We start from the raw sequence: 25,482 nt of genomic DNA, 5'->3' as shown, positions 1-25,482 counted from the left end.
ATTAGTTGTCAATACCAATCACAAGTCTAGGAACTCAAAGAAATGAGAGCTATGTCTTATCTTGTTGGACGGTTTAATTTTGCTGATCTGGGTTGGATCCAGTATCACCACTTCCTCTAAAAGCTCGCAATTCCTTTTCAGTAGGCAGAGGAAGGGGGAAGGGGCATGATACAGGTAGGGAATTAAGAGGTAAACTATACATATAGCCAACATTTTAACTATAAATGGAGTATAACCTTTAAAAACTGTTGTACACCTGAAACTCATTAACATTGCAAATCAACTATACCTCAATTTTTAAAAAAATTTCGAGGGGGAAAATAAAACTTTAAATCCAAATCAAAGAAGGAAAAACAATTATTTTAATGAAGCACCCCAGAATTTTACCAGGGATCCCTGTGAACTTGTTAAAAATTTCAAAACAAAGCAAGATTCATCTTTATGCAATTTTTTCAGCATGACCACTCTTCTACTGTCCTAGGATCAACAGCATAGCAACTAATATGGGATTTTGTTTTGTAAAACTCTCAAGTGGCATTCGTCTGGAGCAGGAGTCACTGTTTATATTAGTCCATCAACACGCCCTTACTATGATCTAACTTACAATTCTTGTCTTCCTAGAAAGCAGCAAAATATAATTTTGGAGATCTTCCTTTCTGGCCACCCATCACAGAACCCAAGTATGGGTATAAACCCATTTATTGCTGCTCCTAACATTTTAGAAAACCTTTGAATTTAAAACCTTTTTCAAAGCAATTACCAAAAAATCAAAACAACTGCATTCAAGTTGTAATGGTAACTCAAGTTTCTATCAAGATCAACTGATCCTCACAGATGACTAAACCAGGAGCTGAAACAAACACTCCACCTCCCAGACAACAGATACAGGAAGTGAAGTAACACTGTCCTCACAGGGCTGTCACCTTTCTGCAGTCTTCGCTCGCTGTCTTCCAATCTTTGATAGGGATCTTTCTAAAGACCTGTACTAATCACCACTGTCCTTCCTAAGTGCCTTCATTAATTTCTTTGGATGGCAAGTCCTTTTTTCTCCATACCAAAATTGCCACACCACTGAAAATGCTCATGGCCTCCTGAATTTGCTGAACACAAATAGAAGTCTACATAGTCAACTAAGGAACTCTTTCACTAAACAAATTCATGTGACAACCCAACTTGGCAGAATCACCTCCACAAACCAGACTATTTTGTAAAAAGATTACCTACGTGTTCATTCAAACTCTTCCAAGTCCAGGCATTCACACATTAGTGTTTAGTGTGGGAGCGGCCCGCAAAACCCTGAATCTAATCTATTAGCAGTTTCTTTAAAAATCTGTGATAGAGCTCAACAAATTCCTCTAGTTTTGGACTGAGATGCAGCAGACAACACTTGGCAACATTACTGCTGGAAAAAAAACAAATCTGATTATCTCTTGAAGGTAGCTCCAAAGAGTACAATTTATATACAATCGTCTCCAATTATCTGACGGAAAAGCAATTCACAAAAACATTGTTTATTCTACATACACTTATTTTAGTAAGAACTACTAAGTACATCACTAATCTACTGATTTCCCAAGTCTTTACTACGAAGAACTCAAGCCCAAGGTATACTTTTGGTGTCAACATCTCATTTAGCAACAAGTCCAGTGTGGTGAAGCTAGTAGTCTCATACACTGTTGATGGGGCTATAATGTCGAACAATTCTTGGAGGGAGATAGTATTTACCAATTGAAAAGTATATGTTTTCTAACACAGGAAATCTAGAAATGTATCATACAGATACACATGCATTTACTGCAGCACCATTTACAACAGCAAGGCTGGAAATAATCTGAATGTCCAAAAGTAGTCAACTGTTTTTTTCCCAAAAATCAGGAGTACATCAATGTGAGGCAGTCATTTGAATGAGACAGATCTCAATGCCTGACAATGATCTATACTAACTAAATATCTATATACACTGATGTATATGATCTCTGGAAAATATTACTTACATTGTTTCTAATACAGGGGACTACCATACTATTGTTTTACCATGTGTACGTGTACTACTGAGAATGAATTTAATCATTCTTCTCTGCTCCTGTCACTGATTGGGGCGGGGGGGATTTTTCCCTCAGCCTAAGAAGGATTATTCTGACACATTCACATATTCAGCCTTTCGTTGCACAACCCCAAAAATTCCATGCTAGATGATCCACAATTACACCTTGTATTATAAATACACACTTGCACTTTAATGATTAAAATAAACAATTGTGTTGTTATCTGGTTTAGAAGACAGGATACTTGCGCTACTTACACTTGTTCTTCACAACCAGGTTACAGGTATGTTCCCCCCAGAAATATACATCATTTTTGGGAAACAGACAAGTGATTTACGGAAGGAAAAAACTAAATGGGATCTTTTTCACATTCAGGCAAACAATATAATCAATATGTTCAGACTAGAGATTTTATTTTAGAAGGATAAAGGATGGAGGCGCAATGATGTTTGGCATTTTTAATTTAGGTTTGTTTTATTTAAGTTTAATGTTAATCCATGCTGTGTTTCAGTAAGAACAATACAGATTCTGTATCTGTGGCTCCAGTCAGATATCCAGTAGTACAAATTAGCTTCAAGTTACACATACTGAACAAAAGAGGTTGAGCGAGCGAAGGAGGGGAGGGGCGGGGCCCAGGGGGAGAGGGAAGGAGAAGAAACAAAGAATTGAACACGCATGCAGGCTTTTCCATTACCACCTTCAATGCTAACCTGCTTCAGAGGGAGAGTAAAGTAGGCAAGAATGAGCAGCCACGGATTGTTGAACTGTTACCAGCACCATGCTTTTCAGCAACATTTCAGCAGAGTTTGAAACACTTTTTACAGCAAAACCATTACAACAAACTCCCCAAACCACCTTTAACCACCTCAAGCTAACATCCAATTATTTTTAAACATTGGTATAAAGTTCAATTTAAACAATTAGAAAAAGGGAAAATGATACCACATACACCTCTACAGTGTGATTAACTTTTCTCTTAGATGCTTGCATCACCTAAAAGTCTAATGGCTTTCGAATGTAATTTCCATTTCTAATGGTGATCTTGCCACATCTGGCAGGAGACAATACAGTAATGCTGAAAAAGCCTCTATGCAGTCCTGTTAGTGTCTTAAAGAACCTAAAAGCTGGGACCAGTAAAATCCACAGAAATTCACTCTTGCCTTTAAGAACTTTTGAAAACTGTTTTTTTTTTAAAAAAAAAAAAAAAAAAAAAACCAACAGGGCAGGAACCTAAATTCTGAGACCAAATGTAAAAGTCAGATTTGGTGGTTCTCAGTGACAATGGGGGAATTTCCAACAGGGGTGGGATGGGAAGGTGTGGGGTGGTCAGAGATGGTTTCTCTTGTTGGCTTTTATGTCTCACTGATTTTCATCTTCCACATCCTGCAGCGCTTCTTTATTCTGCTCTTCACCTGCAAAGAAGAATGACAGTTAATTATTTCATAATGACTAAACTAGGCTGTTGTGGTCACAAAGGTATCATTCCAAGCATAAAGACTCCTTATATTTGCTACAATTGGTTTGAACACAGACAGGCAAAGGATTTCTACCTTGACACCTGAGATGCCTAAGCCAAGAGGTGCTGCTGGATCAAGGTCCTGAATGATCAACAGGATGAAAAAAAACTGATGCATAGTAAAAGTCAGTGTTTTTATGCTAAAAAAGCTCTTAGACAGACAGCCAGGTAACCATATTGTTAAAATGATTTTCAAGCTTTCATGTATATCTGGAGTCAAAATACTCTTTCTCAATAACCTCACCTCTTCAAGAACCAAGAGTATGTTATAATTTTTTGCAAAATCTAATTTTTCTGCAGGCCCCATTATTAGAAATGTTTCAGTAAGAGAACTGAGCAGTAAAATTCTTCAAAGGAGTTCTATAGTTTTAGAGGGAGGATTCTGCTTTTGTAAACGAATATTTTACACATTTTGTATCCTGGACAGTCACACCAAACCATAATCACAATTTCTCACTCCAGAGTGGAATAGCATGCTCAAAGTAAACCAGACCACTGAGGTTATTAAAGAAGGGCATTTGGACCAGTTCTCTCATGCCACTTTTCTTTTCCCTTTGAACACGATGATTAGCCTGAGGAGTTTCAACTGCACTATGACATGCAACAGAAAGCCAGCCTATTTACCAGAGAATCATCTACCTATTAATAAGCATTAAATAAGTCAGCCATAATAAGGAAGCATGCAGGCTTCTGCCAAAAAATAAACGTGTAAAAGTTACATTCTTCTTCTTTAACAAACCACTTGTAATTCCTATGTAGTTACTAGTTTGATCAAAATAAATGAAAATCAATTAACTAACCCAACAGTCATTATATGATAGTTCAGACAACCCATCCATTCATAGTGCTTGTTAAATTACTTAATTAGAATGGACAAATGACACTAAGACCGGCTGCCTACAGACATAAAGCAAAACTCTGAGGAATGCTTTTAAAAGTCTTAAAGACCTTGATACAATAAATGCTGTCATGACAATAAGGGTTAAGTAAAGATAGTTTCAGTCATTTTAACATTTTTGTGATAAAAATATTTGACACTGATTGTGTAGAAGTACTTAATGTACATAAAGATTTTTGAATCACATTTAGAAAAAGTCGTGCAAGGAAAGACAAAAGTAACTATTTACTGAGGGAAAAAATGATGGTCCACCCAACTGTTCCCCCAAAGAATAATGTATTCAAACTTAGGAAATGATAGGAACGTTCACTCTCATTTTTAACAGCCATACACTGCCAAAATATGGTTAACATACAACAACAGAGCACACTCTAATTTACTCATAAGCAACCATTAGATTTGCCAAAAGTTCCAAGTAACTTTGGCATAAAAATACTGTCACATAAGTCACACCCAAACAGAGGTAGACAGGGGTAGCAGATCATAAATGTCTTAGAAGGTTTCACATCCTGGAATGTAGAACAGGCAGTTTTTTAAGCGACAAGATGATGATATGCAGGCATGATTAGTGAAGAACCAAAACTAAAAGCAGAATTCACTGTGCCATGATAATGACTTACAAAGTAGAGTTTTTAGGAAAGGAAGAGTTGGATTTTCCTTTAGGAATCTATATTGCAAGGAGAAAGGGAGGGAGAACAATCATATGAAAGCAACATTACAAGAAAAATAAACCAAGAGCAGGACAAAGGAAACATCAATGATTTAGGGGAGTCAGATTTTGATCCTTTTACTTTGCATGAACTTCACTCTAAGAAATAATCTGTTCCTTTTTAAGAGGATGTAATAATATCCTCTTAAAAGGTATACAGAAGGGGGGCAAAAAGGGTTCTTCAGATACATATTTCTTTGCCCAGTTTCTAGATTTGGAGGGGAGGAGGGGAACGGGCAGAGCGAACACATTTCCTCTCTATGGACTTGTGTATTTAACAGTCCTCTGACCACAGGTTAAGAGAAAAGGACTGAAATCACTTGATGAGAAAAAGTGGTGCTCCCTTTAAAGAATTATGTTTCAAAAGACCCAGACAGACATTAACATACTCTGCTGTTAATAACATATAAACGTGTAAGTAAAGGCTTGTGAATATATACTTCTTCCTTTAGAAACCCTCAATTCAAAAGGTTTTTGACACCATTTTTCATATTTAAAGTAAAAAAGGAGAAAACCATCTAAATAATCCTTAAAATAAATGCAAGTAACATCCTGACCAATTTCATGACCAAAATTCTTCTACATTCAGCATTGATTCTAAATCACAAAACCAATTTAATGAAACATGTAATACTCTACCTTTTAGCAAAACTGGCAAATAATTTCCTAGTACCGACAACAATTTGTAAATTCAGATAGCTTAATATTGCTAAAATTTCAAGATAGACCACTTGAATTTTTCACATTAAACTGCTTCTTAATTCCAAATATTTTGTGACAAACCTCTTAAATGAAAATCAGTCTGTTTCGACCAAATTTAATTAATTGGTCAATTTACAAAATGAAAAGGAACTGATGCAACTGAATTTCACTAGATTTTTAAGTGTTTTAGGATTAAAGAGAAATCTACCCTAAAATGTAATAAAACATTTTGTACAAAGAACCTTCCCAACTATGAAAACATAACAAATCTAAAGATACCCTATTTTTAAATGATCCATTTCATAAAACAATGCTCAATAACCAAGAAAAAGCATATCTTTGGTTCTGTATAAAAATGGAGTGACATACAGTCTACCCTCAATCAATTCCTGGTTATGAGTGATAATGAAAAATATAGACTTTATTTTTGTAATCTAGCAACTTAGTTATAAGAGCTGGCATCAAATGTCTAAAAAAAATTGCTTTTCAAAGTCACCTTCTTTTTGTTACTTTTCATCCTCAAAAAAACATCCCCAGAGGTCAAAGGGGTATAGAGCTTACTTATAGGTCAATAACCGCTTACCAAACTCTCCACATGCTTTCCTTTTATCCCCTCAAACGGGCAGAGATATTAGTCTTCTCTGAGCTGGGGGTGACTGTGAAGAGTCCACAGCTATTTGGCCATTCTTCTTAGTAGTTATTGTTAGAATACAATAGAATTTAAAGCTGGAAGGAACCTTAGTCATTAGTTCAGAGATAGTTAAATTGGTTTTGAGTCCCACAGACTGGTACTGGTTGCCCCTCAAGTGCTGTGTTGAATGAAAAGTCATCTGTGACTCCATCTGGCTTTGTCGGTAAAGTGTGCAAGTAGGTCACATGTGCCACATATCTCATGCCAACCCTAGTCAAGCTTCTAAATAGTTCATCAAGCTGGTGCACTTTAGAAGCTGAGTCACCTAATTCTCACTTCAGGACCATGACTCAAGGTAATTCTAAAATCTGACTCTATCCTTCCACTGCCAACCTACATGCCCTGACACCCATTTTCAAATACATCTTTAAAAAGTATGCTTCCAAATACAGTACAACATGTTGGTTTGACCAACGGAAAGTACAGCTAGCCTCAAGCAATACAACATATGCTTCAGTTTGGGTAATACACTCTTAAAGGATCTGTAGCTGAAAATGACAAGAAACTTTATTTCCACTCCCCATATCACCACCACCAATTACAAAAACTCTCATAATTATCATGCCACACTAGTTTGTGTCCATCTCCCTGTCCCATCCCCCCTCCTTCAATGATGTATCATGGATTAAAACAATTCTTTAGAAATGGGCAGAATAAAATATCCTTTAAAATCAAGAAACGTGACAAATTTGGCCTTTTACAACTGGAAGAAACATTAAGCACCCACCCCACCCCACCGCCCATCACAAGATTTAATTTTATAAAATATTCTAGTAACTATTTACAACTGCAACGCTAGAAAACAAGACACTACACCAGACCTCTTAAATAAGGACCTATGGGCAGGACATGCCATTTGTTGTGTAGAATACAGAGGTAACACTAGTTCTTTTTTTAGATAAAAGATTTCCACACAGAAAAGATGCTTCATAAACATCTGCTTATAACCATCTAGTTGTTTTTGTTTTTTTTTTTAACATCTTTATTGAAGTATAATTGCTTTACAATGGTGTGTTAGTTTCTGCTTTATAACAAAGTGAATCAGTTATACATATACATATGTTCCCATATCTCTTCCTTCTTGTGTCTCCCTCCCTCCCACCCTCCCCGTCCCACCCTTCTAGGTGATCACAAAGCACCGAGCTGATCTCCCTGTGCTATGCGGCTGCTTCCCACTAGTTATTTTACGTTTGGTAGTGTATATATGTCCATGCCACCCTCTCACTTTGTCACAGCTTACCCTTCCCCCTAACCATCTAGTTTTAACCTGAGGATTACCACTCAGCCAAAGCAATGATCATGACAATCAAATACAATTAACCTTAGACCCCCTAAAATTGAATCTGAGTAATGATAATATGAACTGCTTCCTCTCCCTCCATCTTTCAAAACACAGTGTGAGAGAAGAGGTAAACTAAGTTTAGCAAACAGTATTAGAGGCAAAACGTTAAATCTTTGAATATTAACAAAAGATCCCCTTTCCCAAACAGGTCTTTTATCATCTTACAGACCAAAATGGAAGACTGTACTTTGATATCATTTCCGGTAAAGGCAGTAATCAAAATTTGATAGTTTGGAGGAAAGGCTGTTGAGTCTAAATTGTAGCTTAATGTAAAGAAATTCCAACTTCTAAGAGTAAACAGATCCAACAACTGAAAGAGACAACACTTTAACTTCAGTCTCCTTACCATCACCCTGCATGTCTGAAGTCCATAGTGTCAGATTATCACGTAACAACTGCATGATAAGCGTAGAGTCCTTATAGCTTTCTTCACTCAGCGTATCCAGTTCTGCAATTGCATCATCAAAAGCTGCTTTTGCCAACCTACAAGTGTTTACATAAATGTATTACAAAAATAAACTAAAAAAGTCCAAAACCAGAATTGGAAATGACATAAGTTAAATTTCAGTCTTTTCTTCAGTTATCACACAGTAATATCGACACTGAATGCTTGGGTTTAGGCACTGAAATAAAGGAAAAGCAGATGTAACTGATGAAAATTAACTTCCTATTAATTCCCTTTTTAATTTTGTAATCCAGCAACTTTGGAACTAGTGGAACTTTTGGAGTTCCACTTATGACTATGCTTTTGACAAGCAGACCAAATCCCATTCTAATCCACCACCAAAATACATACATATTAAAGGTATTTCCAAATTCTAGTCAACAGTTCACCAAAGTTTTAATGCAAAAAGAAAATTCTGAGACAGTATCACAATTTAATCCAACAGAATTTAATGTTAATGGAGCAAGGAAGAAAACTAGGCAATCTAGAACTCACAAAAATGTGATCACATAAGCGAATTACTACAGTTAAAATGAAACAAAATTCACATTCACTTATTGAGTACTGTGTACTATGTACACCAAGTGACGATGGACACGGGTGGGGAAAAGAAAAGAGGAAAGAGAGACATAACCTGGGTCCACAATGAACTTTTTAAAACATCTAAGAATAGAGGGACTGACACATAAATACTATAATAGGAGGATGAAGTGCTATCCTGGAGAAAGTACTTTAGGGACCCAAGAGGAGGAGCAAATGGGGAAGTCATATTTGAACTAATTAATGGGTAGGAAAAGAGCACAAATAGCACACTTCCGATTAAAGCAAAAGCATGGAAAGGACTAAGTTGAAGCTACGTGTGGGACAGCTAGCCTGGAGAATGGCAATGAGAGATTCAACCAGTACTATCAGCTGAACAGCTATAGCTTCTTTATTAGTCAAGACATATTACCTGTTTGGACAAACTCGACTAGCAACATTTAGAATATTTTCAGATAAATTAATATTTATTTGCATTCAAATGAATCCACCTTACATCAGGAAAATCTCTCCTTTCATGGAATATCTGATTCCTACATACTCAAGAACACTGAAGTTACAAAGAACAAATACATTATTCCTATTATATGAGATATCTAAAATAGGCAAACTCATAAAGACAGGAAGTAGAGATTACCAGGGACTGGGGCAGAAGGAAATATGGAGTTATTGTTTAGTGATCAGTTTGTTTCAGGTGATGAAAAAGTTTTAGAAATAGTGGTGACAGACAATACTGTGTGTGTACTTAATACCACTGAATTGCACATTTAAAAACAAAATGCTAGGGCTTCCCTGATGGCACAGTGGTTAAGAATCCGCCTGCCAATGCAGGGGACAGGGGTTCGAGCCCTGGTCCGGGAAGATCCCACATGCTGCAGAGCAACTAAGCCCGTGTGCTACAACTACTGAGCCTGCGCTCTAGAGCCCGCAAGCCACAACTACTGAAACCCACGCACCTAGAGCCCGTGCTCCGCAACAAAAGAAGCCACCGCAACGAGAAGCCCACACACCGCAACAAAGACCCAATGCAGCCAATAAATAAATTAATTAAAAAAAAAGAACGCTAAACTTCATGTTATGTATATTTAAAAAGTAAAAAGCTATGTACATAAAGATATTCCTTAAATTTATATGTGTATCAAAAATTGGGAACAGGGCTTCCCTGGTGGCGCAGTGGTTGAGAGTCCGCCTGCCAATGCAGGGGACATGGGTTCGTGCCCCAGTCCGGGAAGATCCCACATGCTGCGGAGCGGCTGGGCCCTTGAGCCATGGCCGCTGAGCCTGCGCGTCCGGAGCCTGTGCTCTGCAATGGGAGAGGCCACAACAGTGAGAGGCCTGCGTACCCACCCCCCCCAAAAAAAAAAAAAGGGAACAATCTGAAGTATAAATGGGGGAGTACTTTTACATACGTCAATAGGATGCCAAATTTTATGACAGAAAATACAAAATGACATGTACACTAAGAGCATAACTATATTAAACACATGCTATAAAGACTGAAAGCTAATATACAGAAATGAAGATAGTTCTATTATGAAAATTTCTCATTCCTTCCTCTTACTCTGTAACAAGATTCTTTTCAATCTACCAATCAAATTTTTCCCCATCAACATAATTATCCTAACTGCTATCCTAGTGAAATGAGATAGGTCTGTCTTTATATCATTCAAAACAGCTGCATTAAAAGCCAGAATAATTCTTTATTACAGGGCCAAGCCAACGAAGGCAGTCCCAAGGAACAAGACAAAAAACAAGTTGCTATTCTCCTTTGTAACCCTTTTTTACTTTCATAGGGAGAGCGTTTGTTCTCCTTCATGACCTACCTGCAGGCACGGTCAGGGGAATTAAGAATTTCATAGTAGAATACGGAAAAATTGAGAGCAAGACCTAAGCGAATGGGATGTGTTGGTGGAAGTTCTGTCATTGCAATATCACTAGCAGCTTTATAAGCCACTAGGCTGTTCTCCGCAGCTTCCTTCCTGTCATTTCCTGTGGCAAATTCAGCCAGATACCTGTGGTAGTCCCCTTTCCTAAAACAAAACAAAAACAAAACACAGAATTAGGAATAATGCTTTTTAAATAAGTTGTTAAAAGTTTTCTGTATTACATAAGATCACGTATGTGACAAAAATATGAAACCAGTATACTTCAATAATTTCAAAAAGCCTCTTTCAGGAATGACTGGCTCATCTATTTAGTTTTCCTCCTCAGAGATTTCACATTGCCAAATATAAGCCAAATCCTAGAGAAATTAACTGAAAAGGCTCAAAAATCAACAAATTTATCACTTGATAGACGAGAATTAAATATAAAAAGTGGTTCCAAAGAATGGCACAACAGTTTGTTAATCATGAAATAAAACTTCCATATAAATTGTTAAGACTGAACTGTGGGGCTTCCCTGGTGGCGCAGTGGTTGGGGGTCCGCCTGCTGATGTGGGGGACGCGGGTTCGTGCTGCGGAGTGGCTGGGACCGTGAGCCATAGCCACTGGGCCTGCGTGTCCAGAGCCTGTGCTCCACGGCGGGAGGGGCCGCAGCGGTGAGAGGCCCGCGTACCGCAAAAAAAAAAAAAAAAGACTGAACTGTGTAATGCACTGCTTGTAGCTAGGGGGCCAGCCCCACACAAGCAAATGACTATGAATAGGTAAAGCAAAACTTAGTACATTTTTACAGTAATAGTTTGACCACCTTAAATGCAGTAATATTGATTCTTCTTAGCAGTGAATCTGCAAATGAGTATTCAAAAATTAATTTAATTCTTGAGACTCACTCCTCCCGTAACTATCTTTCCAACATTAAATAAAATGCTGTAAACCTACATAAAAAAGTGATGATTCTAAGAGAGCCAACATTTAATCTGACATTTTCCCTTCTAGTATAGAACCTACATTTTATAATAGAAAACCTTGGACTCGCCAGTGTTAGCTGCTGGAATGAGGTGTTTGTCCAGTACATCCAGAATGTCACAACAGATTAACTTTAGCTCAGTCTCAACCTGAAAAAAAAGTCAAAAAATTGTTTAAGAAATTATATATAAATTATCACGTTCTATCTCTGGTTTTGGAGAAGATAACATGCATACCCCTCCCTCTCCAAACCCCCCTTCCCTCTCTTGATAAAAAAGCAGAGACAAGCTGTGTCCGGTTTATGAGAAGTCTTTCTTCCTATGTGCCATTACTTAAGTGCTTAAAAAAAACCTCACAGTTCAACTACAGAACTAACAGTGATTACTACTTACTAAGTGCAGCACATTTATATTAAGTAGCTTCTTTAACGAGGTAGCAACTATTGTCTCCACTTAATGGGAAAACAAAGATTACTATATTCGTCCAAAGATCACTAACTTAAAGAACTTAGAGGCAGAGTGAGAACTTGAACCCAGGTAAGGTTGCATGGTTAGTCACAGTTTGTAAGGGATGGAATAAAAATTCAAACCAAGGTATTCTGCTTCCAAGGCTCACATTTCTAACCACTACTATGCTCAACAGCCAACCACCTGAGTGGTAGATCCATAGCCAGTTACAACACCAAAAATCTATAAACTAAAGGAAATATTGCCACTCGTCCCAATTCGTTTATCATGCCCAAAACGCACACTACTCCTAAACATATATACACAGTCTGCTTTCCATTTTCTATTACTACAGTGACATTGTTCAACCTTTCCAAATTCATTTCATGCCCTCTGGAACCTCCTCCTTCCCACTGTAAATAATTCGCCCACTCTCTCTTCTCCTATAATCTCTTTCTAATCCTAAGTAACCAGCTTTCTCCTGAATAAGCTACCTTCTTTATGGCTTTTCAAGAAAAGATAGTCTGCTCTAAGAGAAGGATGATTTCTGACTCTCTTAACTCCTCACTGACTCAGTAATGACTGCTCTCCTAATACTCCAAAACCCTTCCTCCTTGGAAGCTCATCCACTATGTTTTAATTTCTCAATTTCTGTTATTAGTAGATCTCCAGAGGCTCTTCACCCACATTCACTGAGTATCTACAGCTTACCTCTCCAATTCCGGGTATCACATCAAGGTATTATCATGTTCGTTTCAACACAGTTCCTTCATCTCAACTCCATGACCCTCACTTGTCCATACTGCTAACTGTGCTGTTCTATCCTAGAAGTCTTAAATTCCAGCCTCTTGACTCTTTCATCTTCTCCCAATTTACCAAGTCCTCTCTTTGCTTCCTGCTTCCTTTCCTACTTATCCCAAATCCCACAATCTAGTTCACAGACTTACCTCTTTAGCACTTGCTCATTTCCTCATCCCTCTGAGACACCAAACTTGTCTACCGACAATCCATATTCTTTTTTCAACATATTTGAAAGTAATGGTCACACTGGTACCAGCTAACCACCTTCTCTGTAACCCCAGGTATGTTAATCACTCAGAACACCTCTGTTTTCCCATCTATGAACTGGAGTAATACCCTTTACACGGTCATTTAAAGATTAAATACAGTATCTTGCACAATTATATATATTACAAATATCTCCCCATGTTAGTCAGTAAACGTTTCCCTTTTCCCTCCCCCTACCAAATTTACTACTCCCCATGCTAACTTTGTGACTGCTTCTGTTATTTCCCTCACTGTACTCTTAAGAGTGTGTTTAGAATCAGTTCCACTAGAATCAGTTTCTCAACAGTGGGAGCTGTTCTATGCATAACAGGATGCTCAGCAGTATCCTCATTTCTACCCACTAAAATACCAGCAGAACTGTCAAGTTGTGACAACCCAAAATGCCTCTAGACATTGCCAAATGTCCTCTGAGGAGCAAAGTCACCTCTGGTTGAGAACCACTGCACTAGATCAAACTTTTTTGACCAAAACCCACAATAAAACATTACATATCCGTATATACCCACGTGTAATATATGAAACAATAACTTTATGAAATAACGTCCAATGCCCTCGGATACTTTCTATTCTATTAAAAAAACAATGACTAGACTGATCTTCCATAAAGATATTAACTGTAACTGTCTCAACTTTGCACATAACACCTAGCAACTGGTGTGGCACATAATAGGCACACAAATATTTGTTAAATTGTCCTGAATGGTAATTTCAAGTCACTCAAGGAAGTATTTTGTAGTTACCACAATAAAAACAGAGATTAAATTAGTTCTTTACTTGTGTGGTGCTCAACACTACTCTCTGCAGCTTCCAAGGAAAAAAATTTCTTCTCCTCTGTCCTGAAATAGCCTATAATTCCCAATCCAGGTGGGTGAAAGATGTAAATACATTAAAATGTAAAATATACATTACACAGGTATACAACAATGTGTGTACTAGGTTATGATTTAAACAGTCCACCACCTAAGACATCATTCTTTAAACTTGTCTAGGATATGACAATCTCACCATTTGCCGATATTCCCGAATCATTTTTAGTTTGTCTTCTCCTCCCTTGTTTTCTTCTTTCTGTTCAATGCTGCTGATTATCCTCCAGGAAGCTCTTCTAGCTCCAATCACATTTTTATATGCAACAGATAGGAGGTTTCTTTCTTCAACTGTCAACTCCACATCCATCCCTGCTACTTTCTTCATTGATTCCACCATTTCTATAAGTGAAAATAAAATGAGACCGTACAAACTATGTTTTGTTGAAACATCCTTTTTTTTTTTTTTTTTTTTTGCAGTACGTGGGCCTCTCACTGTTGTGGCCTCTCCGGTTGCGGAGCACAGGCTCCGGACGCACAGGCTCAGCGGCCATGGCTCACGGGCCCAGCCGCTCCGCAGCATGCGGGATCCTCCCGGACTGGGGCACGAACCCACGTCCCCTGCATCGGCAGGCAGACTCTCAACCACTGCACCACCAGGGAAGCCCTGAAACATCCTTATCACAGTAGATCTTTTTGCTGTCAAGCTAATGTAAAACAAAGAAAAAATTTTTTAACAAAATAACTTCACAATCATCAAAACTAGTATGAGTAAAAAACTAAAACCATGTAAAAGATAAAGTAAATTAAGAGCCCAGAAAAAATAGTATCTAGAATATAAATTGTATGGAACCAAAATGACTTCATACAGTATCAAGTATGGCTTGCAGGCCATACTCAAAATCATCAAAACTAGTATGAGTAAAAAACTAAAACCATGTAAAAGATAAAGTAAATTAAGAGCCCAGAAAAAATAGTATCTAGAATATAAACTGTATGGAACCAAAATGACTTCATACAGTATCAAGTATGGCTTGGAGGCATCTCTCCCATATTAAGAGAACTAGGAGCGCACACCTATCTGTTTCCCAGTAAAAATAATTCAGCTGGCAGTTTAAAACAAAAGTTTTAAATTTACAGGCTCTAAAATGCATTTTCTCTCAAATAAATTATCCCCCAATTAAACAAATAAATTGAACTTCCCCAAAAAGCAGTCACTGGAAAAAAGGGAATTCATTCATATAGCAAGCATATACTGAGCATTTGGTTAGTCACAAACACAAACTTATCTTTGGGTATTTGCAATCCTTCCTCCTTTAGAAGGGCACACTGTCCACTTCCTATGCATTCATTCATCAGTAAAGTTTTGTATGGTTCTTATTTGTCACCACTAGGTGGCGAGCAAAGAAAGGGGCCCAGATAAACCTTGGGTGATCCCAAGTATAGGAAAAAATAGTTAATAAAATGTACGTGAATGCAAAGGAAGAGCCAAAAACAGCTCAATAAACACTAACTGAATAAATAATGAAAACTATGCTTTCAGAAGAGACTAAGTGCCATATTAGCATGTGGCTCTCCAACTTTTACTGTGTCAGAATTTTTGGTGATGAGACCCAAGGATCTGCGTTTTAACAAGCACCCTTAGCACACATTCTAAGCATAAGCATACCTTAAAGTACAATGCAGATGGTGACTTTATGAAACACTGCTTAACGATATGATAAATTATGTGTAATCCCAGGAAATGATATGTTTCCAAAAATTATCCTTTCAGGAATATCAAGAAGTTACATAGTGGGGGGAGTTCCCTGGTGGTGCAGTGGTTAAGAATCCACCTTCCAATGCAGGGGACTTGGGTTCAGCCCCCAGTCGGGGAACTAAGATCCCACATGCTGCGGGGGCAACTAAGCCCAAGTGTCACAACTACTGAGCCCGCGTGCTGCAACTACTGAGCCCGCAAGCCACAATTAGAGAACCTACATGCCACAACTACCGAGCCCACGCACTCTGGAGCCCGCGCACCACAACTAAAGAAAAGCAAGTGTGCCGCAACAAAGAGCCCACACGCCACAACGAAAGATCCTGCATGCTGCAATGAAGATCCCATGTTCTTCAACCAAGACCTGACCCAGCCAAATAAACAAATATTTTTTAAAAACAGAAGTTAGATAGAAATATTAAGATGGTATGATCTTTAGAAAACAATTCAGTAGTTTCTTACAGAGTTCAACACTGTAAGACTAAGCAAGCCCACTCCTAGGTATTACCCAAGAGATATGAACATATATCTTCACAAAGACTTTTTTACATACATGTCCACAGCAATTTTATTCATAATAGCCAAAAGGTGAAAACAACCCAAATGTCCATCCATACAATGGAATACTACTCAAGAATAAAAAAGAATGAACTATTGATACAAGTAACAACATAGATGAATTTCAAAAAACATGCTAACTGAAAAAAGCCAGACCAGGGAGGGAGGCTCAAGAGGGAGGGGATATGGGGATATATGTATACTTATAGCTGATTCACTTTGTTGTACAACAGAAACTAACACAACATTGTAAAGCAATTATACTCCCATAAAGGTATTTTTAAAAACAAAAGGAAAAAGCCAGACCAAAAAGGACTATGATTCCATTTAAATCAAGTTATAGAAAATGCAAAACTATAAAGGCAGAAAGCAAGTAAGTGGTTACCAAGATATGGGGGTGAAGTGAGAGGCTTGTGAGCAAAGGAGTACAAGGGAAATTTGGGGGGGGTAACAGAATTGTTCTACCATGGTGGTTACACAACTGAATACATTTATCAAAACAATGAATTTGGGACTTCCCTGGTGGCACAGTGGTTAAGAATCCGCCTGCCAATTCAGGGGGCACGGGTTCGAGTCCTGGTCCAGGAAGATCCCACATGCCGTGGAGCAACTAAGCCCGCACGCCACAACTACGGAGCCTGCGCTCTAGAGACCGTGAGCCACAACTACTGAAGCCCACGCACCTAGAGCCTGCGCTCCGCAACAAGAGAAGCCACCACAATTTGAGAAGCCCGCGCACCGCAACCAAGAGTAGACCCCGCTCGCCGCAACTAGAGAAAGCCCACACGCAGCAACGAAGACCCAACTCAGCCAAAAATAATTTTTAAAAAAACAACGAATTTTATGTGTATAAGTAGTGTATTATAAACTTTACCTCAATACAGCTGAATTTTTAAAATGCAATTCTGAAGCATTAAAAAAAAAAGTATTAAGGCATATTTAAGACCATCTGTGGGAGCCTGAGCACATTCATTTGAAACATCCAATTTTTTTTTTAACCACAGCCATGTAAAAAAGCCTAAATTTAGTGGCAGTGGAGTAAAGAGGGTATCATTTCAAGCTCACTGCCATACTAGTTCTCAAAAACTAACAACAAATAAAACACGCCTCAGAAGTGAACCAGTAATTCATCTAAGTTGTTCCAACAACAAAGCAATTTAAAAAGTAACCTAGCTACACCAAAAAAAGACCATAATTCTTTTAAACTGTAGAGCTCTGCAACATTATATATGGAAAAACTGTACCCAAATATCTAATACCACTAAAAATTTAACAATGGTATGTCTCTGGGTACTATTCCAGATGACAGATTGTTTTCATTTTTCTGTGCTCTACAAATTTTCAACAATGATCACATAATAGTTTTACAATGTGAGGGGAGAAATATATTTTAAATACTCAATGATATTCTACTACCCCAGCTTCAATTAAGTATACAATTCCCTTCATTGAAAAAGCCACAAAACAATGCACAAAAGACTGTGGTACAAATACAAAAGTAGCAGTTATCTGTTATTATTAAATAACAGCTTTACTGATCTATAATTCACATACAACTCACCTATTTAAAGCATACAATTCAATGGTGGTTATATTCACAGAATTTGCACAACCATTACTATAATCGATTTTAGAACATTTTCATCATTCGAAAAAGAAAAGCTCCATACACATTAGCAGTCATTCCCCATTTACCCCCAAATCCCTCAGCCCTAGGCAACCACCAATCCACTTTCCATCTCTATGGATTTACCTATTTGGACATTTCATATAAATGGAACTATATAGTATGTTGTCTTCTGTAACTGGCTTCTTTCACTTAGCATGTTTCAAGGTTCAGCCATAGTGCAGCATCTATCGATACTTCATTTACTGAATGTATACAGGTGTATACCACATTTTACTTATCCGTTCATCAGTTAATGGACATTTGAGTTGACTTTCCACTTTTTGGCTATTATGAAAAATGCTGCTATGAACATTCATGTAAGTATGCATTCAAATCTCTTGAATATATACTTAAGGAGTGGAACTGTGGGGTCCTATGATAACTTTCTGAGAAAGGAACTGCTGAACTTTTTTAACAGGGGCTGCACCATTTTTACATTCCACCAGCAATAGAGGAGGATTCTAATTCCTCCATACTCTCACCAACACTTGTTCCCTTTTTTTTTTTTTAATAGTCATCCTAATGGGCGTGAAGTGGTATCTCTGATTTTGATTCGCATTTCCTTGATGGCTAATGATGTTGAGCATCTTTTCATATGCTAACTGGCTATTTCTGTATGCTCTCTGGAAAATACCATTCAGATGTTATGACAATTTTTGAGTTATCTGCCTTTTTATTACGGAGTTATAGTAGTTACTTTTAAAAGCCAAACTACTCCTCATAGCCCTTTATCTTCAGGAATTTCTTCACTCCCGAAGGAACTAGATTAAGGGACAGTAGTAGCACGAAGCAGAAGAGAAAAGAGCTAAAAGTTCTACCACCAGGCTTTGTACCAATTTGTACAAATTATGACTATAGAGAAATTCCCGTAACACTGGTGTCATCCTTATCCTTTTTTTTTACACCAGCAACAGAAACACAATCCTAACTATAATATACCCCAAAAGTATGTGAAAACCCTAATTTATCCAAAACTCTAGACTAGCCACAACCTTAAAACCTCCACCAGCAGAGGACTAACACCAGTTATATTCACACAACCTTCTCAAACACTAGTATTTCATGAAATCATTATTGCAGCAACTATTTTATCAATGCGATCTCAGCATTTCTCAGATGGCAGAAGACTGTCAAATCTATCTGCAGTAGATATGATCACAATTTATGAACCAGAGAACTGCATCTCATGGTCAAATCACTACTTGTGGATGCGCAGTTTGGTACATGAGTTTTGGGCAATAAAATATCATTTCTGGGACTCTTGATAGTTTGGGGACAACGGGTAGCTGACTGAAAATCACCACTGTTACAGAAACTCTGAAACATTATAATCCTCACAACTCAAAGGACATCTTAACCAAATACTAAGCTTGTTTCGTTCCAGGTCATTTCTCCTTCATTGAGTGGTAATAGCCTAGTTAGACATCCATTACATTAAACCAGCTTACTTCTTTTTGTTACTGACTATCCTGCCAGGAGAGTCAAATGTTTTGTACCCCAACTTTAATTTAGCTTTGGTTCTTGGTTTTTGCTCTCTGAACTATTTACACATTCCTTCGATAAACTGATTCACAAATAAAACACCTCACGGTAGGCACTGTTCTAAATGCTTTACACCGTAACAGACACTGAATCTGAATGCACTGAATCTGAACAGACCTTTGAAGTAGGTACCAGTATTATCCCCATTTTATAAAAGGAAACTAAAAACTGGGGGTGAAACTTGCTCAAAATCACAAATTCAGTGGATTACAACAGGCACTCTGACTCCACAGTCATGCTCTGATTTAATCATATTATCTCAGATTTAACATTTATTTGAATTCATCTGTATGGGGATCCTTTCGTTTGCTTTTATAAGAATAGATGCAAGATAAATGATTTCAATGACAACAGACATACAAGCTTAATACATTAAAATGTGGTTTATTCCTGCTTACATCTTCTTCCACCTACAAGTTAACCTCCCAGAACATTATCTTCAAAAACCTTAACTGCCGGGCTTCCCTGGTGGCACAGTGGTTGAGAATCTGCCAGCTAATGCAGGGGACATGGGTTCAAGCCCTGGTCTGGGAAGATCCCACATGCCGCGGAGCAACAGGGTCTGTGAGCCACAACTACTGAGACTGTGCGTCTGAAGCCTGTGCTCCGCAACAAGAGAGGCCGCGAGAGTGAGAGGCCCGCGCACCGCGATGAAGAGTGGCCCCCATTTGCCACAACTAGAGAAAGCCCTCGCACATAAACAAAGACCCCACATAGCAAAAATTAATTAATTAACTCTTACCCCCAACATCTAAAAAAAAACCTTAATTGCCAATGCCTAGTAGTAAACAACATCCCAGTAAACTTGATTCTCCCAAGACTGTCCCTGCCAGATGGTAAAACAGGTCTCTGCTGAGGTCCAATCGTCTTAATTTTATAAAGACAGAGTACAAAATCTAAAGTGGGGCCTACAGTTTCTAGTAAGAGCCAGACTCAGGATGGAAGCAAACTGTTCAGAATCAGTCACAGGAAAACAAGCAGGCTGTGTATTGGATGATGGGACTCATGTACCTCCTACCAAAGTATACAGGGTCATAACCATAATTTCTCTGAACATGGAAAAAAAAGTCTGCCGGCTGTCAGAACACATAATTCTGACTTTAAAGACAAAAAACTGAAAAAGTAACTTGCCTAAAGTCACACAGCTATTAAGTGGTAAAACCAGAATTCGAACCCAGACAATCTAACTTAAGTGCCTGAGCTCCCTCTTAACAACCACATTCAACTAATTTTCCAAGTAGTGTGCTCATAGAAACAAATTCTTAAGTCCAAAAACACTAACGGCAAACACCCCAAGGACAGAAAGGGCCACAGAATCAAACACTGCCTTAAAAAGGTTCTGTCACTCAAGGTTCTGGAGAGGTCTTGGGTTTGCTTTATGTAAGATTGATCAGTTGACCCATGACCTTTTCCTCTTTGTCTAGGAAACTATTCATCCCTCTGGATCAAGTTCTTATTCTGCAAAGCCTTACTGTGCTCTCCAACCCATGTTCATACTTCTTTCTGTGTTGAGGATCAGTGTTTTCTTCCCATCAAATACTACCGTCCTAAAAGGGCATTAACTGTGTCTTTATCTCTCTATTCCCAGAAAAGCACAGTATCTAATGATATAAATGGCACACAAACATTTGATGAAAGAATGAAGAATGTAAACTGAACTATGTTAATAGAGATTGAGAAATATATTCTGGTGGGCCTGACTATATCACAGATAAATGAAACCTATTTAAGGATCCCCCCCTCCTAGATAGAACAAGAGATTCTATAGTCCCTTCTCAGCAATTTCAATAGGCCCTTTTTCTGCAGCCCATTTTATTTTGTAGAAAATTTAGCTATGTATCTGCCCCTAAAGAAGTTTCTGAGACCCAAAGAATCATCCTGAAGGTCTGAATTCTGTTCATTAAATATATAAAGGGGAATTTAGTATAGGTGTCCTATGTTATCAAACTTTAGCTAAATGCCTATAGTACATTCAAATAATATACCCAATTAACAAGACCATGGCATCTTAGGGACTTATGAAGTATCTAGTATTATATGATCTGATCTTGAATTCTGTACATGAAATGACTAAAGAAGACCAAAACTCTTTCATAATACAAAAAGTCAAGGCATTTGGAGTTATTCTGAGAACTGGGTATACTGTAGTCTAGAAGTCTTACCAATTCATCTGCTATAGATTATCAAGAAAAGGCACAAAGAATGCGAAGGGTTATAACTTGTCTTTTATATGGAAAAGTGGCTGGTTGATGTTAAAAAAATAAAAAAAGGAGAGGGTAGGAAATAAGCCCATCAAAGCAATCTATAACAGAGGATACAAAAGTGCCATTTTAAATAATTACCAGATTTGATTCCCAATCAAGAGCCTCCTAGGGTGCATTCAGAGCAAGACAATCAAGGGGAAAAAACATCTAGCTCTTTCCTTTATTTAAAAGACTAAGATCATCTACCACTTCACACCCATTAGGATGGCCACTATCAAGAAACCAGAAAACAGGTGTTGGCAAGAATGTGGAGAAATTGGACCCCATGCCCTGTTGGTGGGCATGTAAAATGGTACATTTGCTGCGTAAACCAGTATGGTAGTTCCTCGAAAAATTCTGAAAACAGAATTACCATATGACCCAGCAATTCCACTTCTGAGTATATACCAAAAAGAACTGAAAGCAGGATCTTGAACAGATATATCTGGATATTTTCATAGCAGCATTATTCATGATAGCTACAACATGGACGCAACCAAGTGTCCACTGACGTGTGGAGAGATAAACAAAAGGTAGGTATATACATGCAATGGAATATTAAAAAGGAAATTCTGCAATATGCTACGACATAGATGAACCTTAAGGACACTATACTAAGTGAAAGAAACCAGTCACAAAAAACACAAATATTGCATGATTCCACTTATATGAGATACTTGAATTAGTCGTAAAGAAAGTATAATGTTAGTTTCCAGGGGCTAAGGGGACAATGGGAAGTTACTGTTTAATGGATACAGTTTCGGTTTTACAAGATGGAAGAATCATGGGGATGGATGGTAATGGCTTCACAAAAATGTGAATGTATTTAACACCACTGAACTATACACTAAAAAATGATCAACATGGTGGGACTTCCCTGGTGGTCCAATGGTTAAGACTCTAAGCTCCCAATGCAGGGGACCAGGGTTCGATCCTGGTCAGGGAACTACGTCTCACATGCCGCAACAAAGATCCCACATAACGCAACCAACATCCAGCGCAGCCAAATAAATAAATAATTTTAAAAATATATGTATCACTGTTTAAAAAAAATGATCAACGTGGTAAATTTTGTTGTGTGTATTTTCTCACACACACACGATGAAGATGAAGTAGCTCTGTCCCAAACCCTGTAGTCCCCCCACTTCTCAATGAAAAGTAATCCAGATGACAGACATGATGATGATAGTATTGATAAAATCTTCAGTTAACTAGGGACTGTTGAAAAGAAACTCCTCCAAAGACCCAACATGAGAAGAAACTTAAGACAATACATTTATTTCTGGCTTGCATGAAGGCAAGCTTCCCAAATCATTATGTCAAATGGAAAGAATGCAAAGTTATCTCAGGGGTGATGCAGAACTACCATGGGAAAAGCCAGGGGGAAAAAACCAAGGTACCTCTGTAAATTGTATAAAACTCTCTGTAAAATTCACCTTGTTGAAATAATAAAAATCACCTCAGTAAAAATCTCTCTAGACCAATTATTAGTTATCAGGCATGGTTGTTTGAAATTGTTAGTTTGGGATCTATCAGAATATATATAATATTTTTTTAAATTTCTTTTGGATGGGGACTTTTTTTTTTCTTTTTTGCTGTACGCGGGCCTCTCACTGTTGTGGTCTCTCCCGTTGCAGAGCACAGGCTCCGGATGCGCAGGCTCAGCGGCCATGGCTCACGGGCCCAGCCACTCCGCGGCATGTGGGATCTTCCCGGACTGGGGCACAAACCCGTGTCCCCCTGCATCGGCAGGCGGACTCTCAACCACTGCGCCACCAGGTAAGCCCTGGATGGGGACCATTTTTAAAGTCTTTATTGAATTCGTTACAATATTTCTTTTAATATTTATTTGGTTACACCACGTCTTAGTTGCAGCAGGTGGGCTCCTTAGTTGCGACTCACAAGCTCCATAGTTACAGCAGGTGGGCTCCTTAGTTGCGACTCACAAACTCTTAGTTGTGGCATGCATGTGGGATTTAGTTCCCTGACCAGGGATCAAACCCAGGCCCCCTGCGTTGGGAGTGCAGTCTTATCCAGTGTGCCACCAGGCAAGTCCCAGTACATACATACATACGTGTGTGTGTGTGTGTGTGTGTGTGTGTGTATTGCCTGCGTTGTGTCTTCATTGCTGTCCGCGGGCTTTCTCTGGTTGTGTTGAGCAGGGGCTACTCTTCGTTGTGGTGCACAGACTCCTCATTGCAGTGGCTTCTCTTGCTGTGGAGCACAGGCTCTAGGCGTGCGGGCTTCCACAGCTGCAGCCCTCGGGCTCAGTAGTTGTGGCACACGGGCCCTAGAGCGCAGGCTCCGTAGTTGTGGCACACGGGCTTAGCTGCTCCGCAGCATGTGGGATCTTCTGGGACCAGGGATCAAACCCATGTCCACTGCATTGGCAGGCAGATTCTTAACCACTGCACCATCAGGGAAGTCCCAGAATATATTTTATATGCATACATCTGGACTGACATATAGAGAAGTCCTTACCCCTCCCCCAAGACATATTAATATTTCTATCAAATGAGAGTACTTCCTCAAAACAGGAAGATCTATTGTTAAAATAGAAGGGTAAAAACTATACTTTTCAATATAATAAAATAAAAACCATTTTCCCCTCACACTGAGTTTTTCACTTTATCACATGATGACTATTATCTTAGAGACACTTTACAAAATAACTGAAAACCTCAAATAAAGATAATAAGATAATAAAGAGAAAAGAATCATCATCACAGAAAGCCATTCTGCACTAGAAGAGAACAGCAAAAGGAAGAGAACAAATATCTTGAAGTATTTTCCCAGTTGCTGAAGAAAAAAGTTTGTTTTTTTTTTTCTTTCGGTAGCACCGCACCACATGCAGGATCTCCCACCAGGGATCAACCCCGCACCCCCTGCAGTGAAAGCATGGAGGCCTAACCACTGGACCACCAGGGAATGTCCCAGTTTCAAAAGTTTAAATTTTGGGAACATTTCCATCTTATGATTATCAGAGAAACTTAACACTGAAAGCTGGGATGTACGAAGGTGATGCCTCTTGTACCATACACAGAAAAAATATTTGTGTTTTCTGGGTCAAAAGTGGGGAAGATAAGTACAGCAGCAAAGGAAAACCTGATGTTTGGCATGGGTTGGGGTGGGGGGGGGAGAGTACCCAAATGAATAAAAAGCAGAAAACCAGACTTGTGCCAGCAACAGGAGAGAATAGCTAGATTGAGGACCAAAGGGAGAACTAAAAGGCTTAAGATGAAAGAGCTCAGGCTGGCCAGAGAGCTTAATGTGATGAACATCTCCCTTAAAATCTCAATACTTAGTTCTGAAGAGATACGGTTTAGAAATTAAGGAATGAAAAGAAGGAAATCCACCAGAGACTTAGTGTGCAGAGAAGGGGGAAGTGTTATGCCCTTTAATGATTCATTCATATTGAGGCATGCCATGAAAGCAAAATGTCCTTCGTATAGCATGCACATATTTAACATACCAGCCAAAGGATGCTGGTATGTTTAAAGAAGCTGGCATATAATTTTGAGACAGCTCTGCCTCCCCTAAGATCTGGAAAGCAGAGGCCTAGATGCAATCTATTTAATATCTCAAAACTGAAAGTACAAGAGACAGTAAACATGTTTTCAACCTATTCTGAATTGTGATTGATAATTCTGTATTCCCAAA

General features: G+C 38.5%; 1 protein-coding gene across 2 annotated transcripts in view; it reads right to left on the bottom strand.

The window, feature by feature from the left end:
* Positions 1-2,493: 2,493 nt before the first annotated feature.
* Positions 2,494-25,482, bottom strand: part of YWHAE (tyrosine 3-monooxygenase/tryptophan 5-monooxygenase activation protein epsilon) — a 43,635-nt gene continuing 20,646 nt past the window's right edge. The window contains exons 2-7 of one of the 2 annotated variants that reach the window (XM_060135847.1): positions 14,254-14,453; positions 11,777-11,883; positions 10,712-10,918; positions 8,250-8,386; positions 5,080-5,126; positions 2,494-3,457 (exon numbers count right to left, since the gene is read on the bottom strand). In XM_060135847.1, the coding sequence (XP_059991830.1) occupies positions 5,119-5,126; positions 8,250-8,386; positions 10,712-10,918; positions 11,777-11,883; positions 14,254-14,453 (659 nt within the window). In that variant the 3' untranslated portion in view covers positions 2,494-3,457; positions 5,080-5,118. The remainder of the gene's footprint in view (positions 3,458-5,079; positions 5,127-8,249; positions 8,387-10,711; positions 10,919-11,776; positions 11,884-14,253; positions 14,454-25,482) is intronic. The other variant, XM_060135846.1, reaches the window with a different exon arrangement.

This window comes from Lagenorhynchus albirostris, chromosome 20, assembly GCF_949774975.1.
Source record: "Lagenorhynchus albirostris chromosome 20, mLagAlb1.1, whole genome shotgun sequence".
Classification (NCBI taxonomy): Eukaryota; Metazoa; Chordata; class Mammalia; order Artiodactyla; family Delphinidae; genus Lagenorhynchus; species Lagenorhynchus albirostris.
The sequence above is the reverse complement of the archived record's forward strand: the minus strand, read 5'-3'. Positions and strand labels throughout refer to the sequence as shown.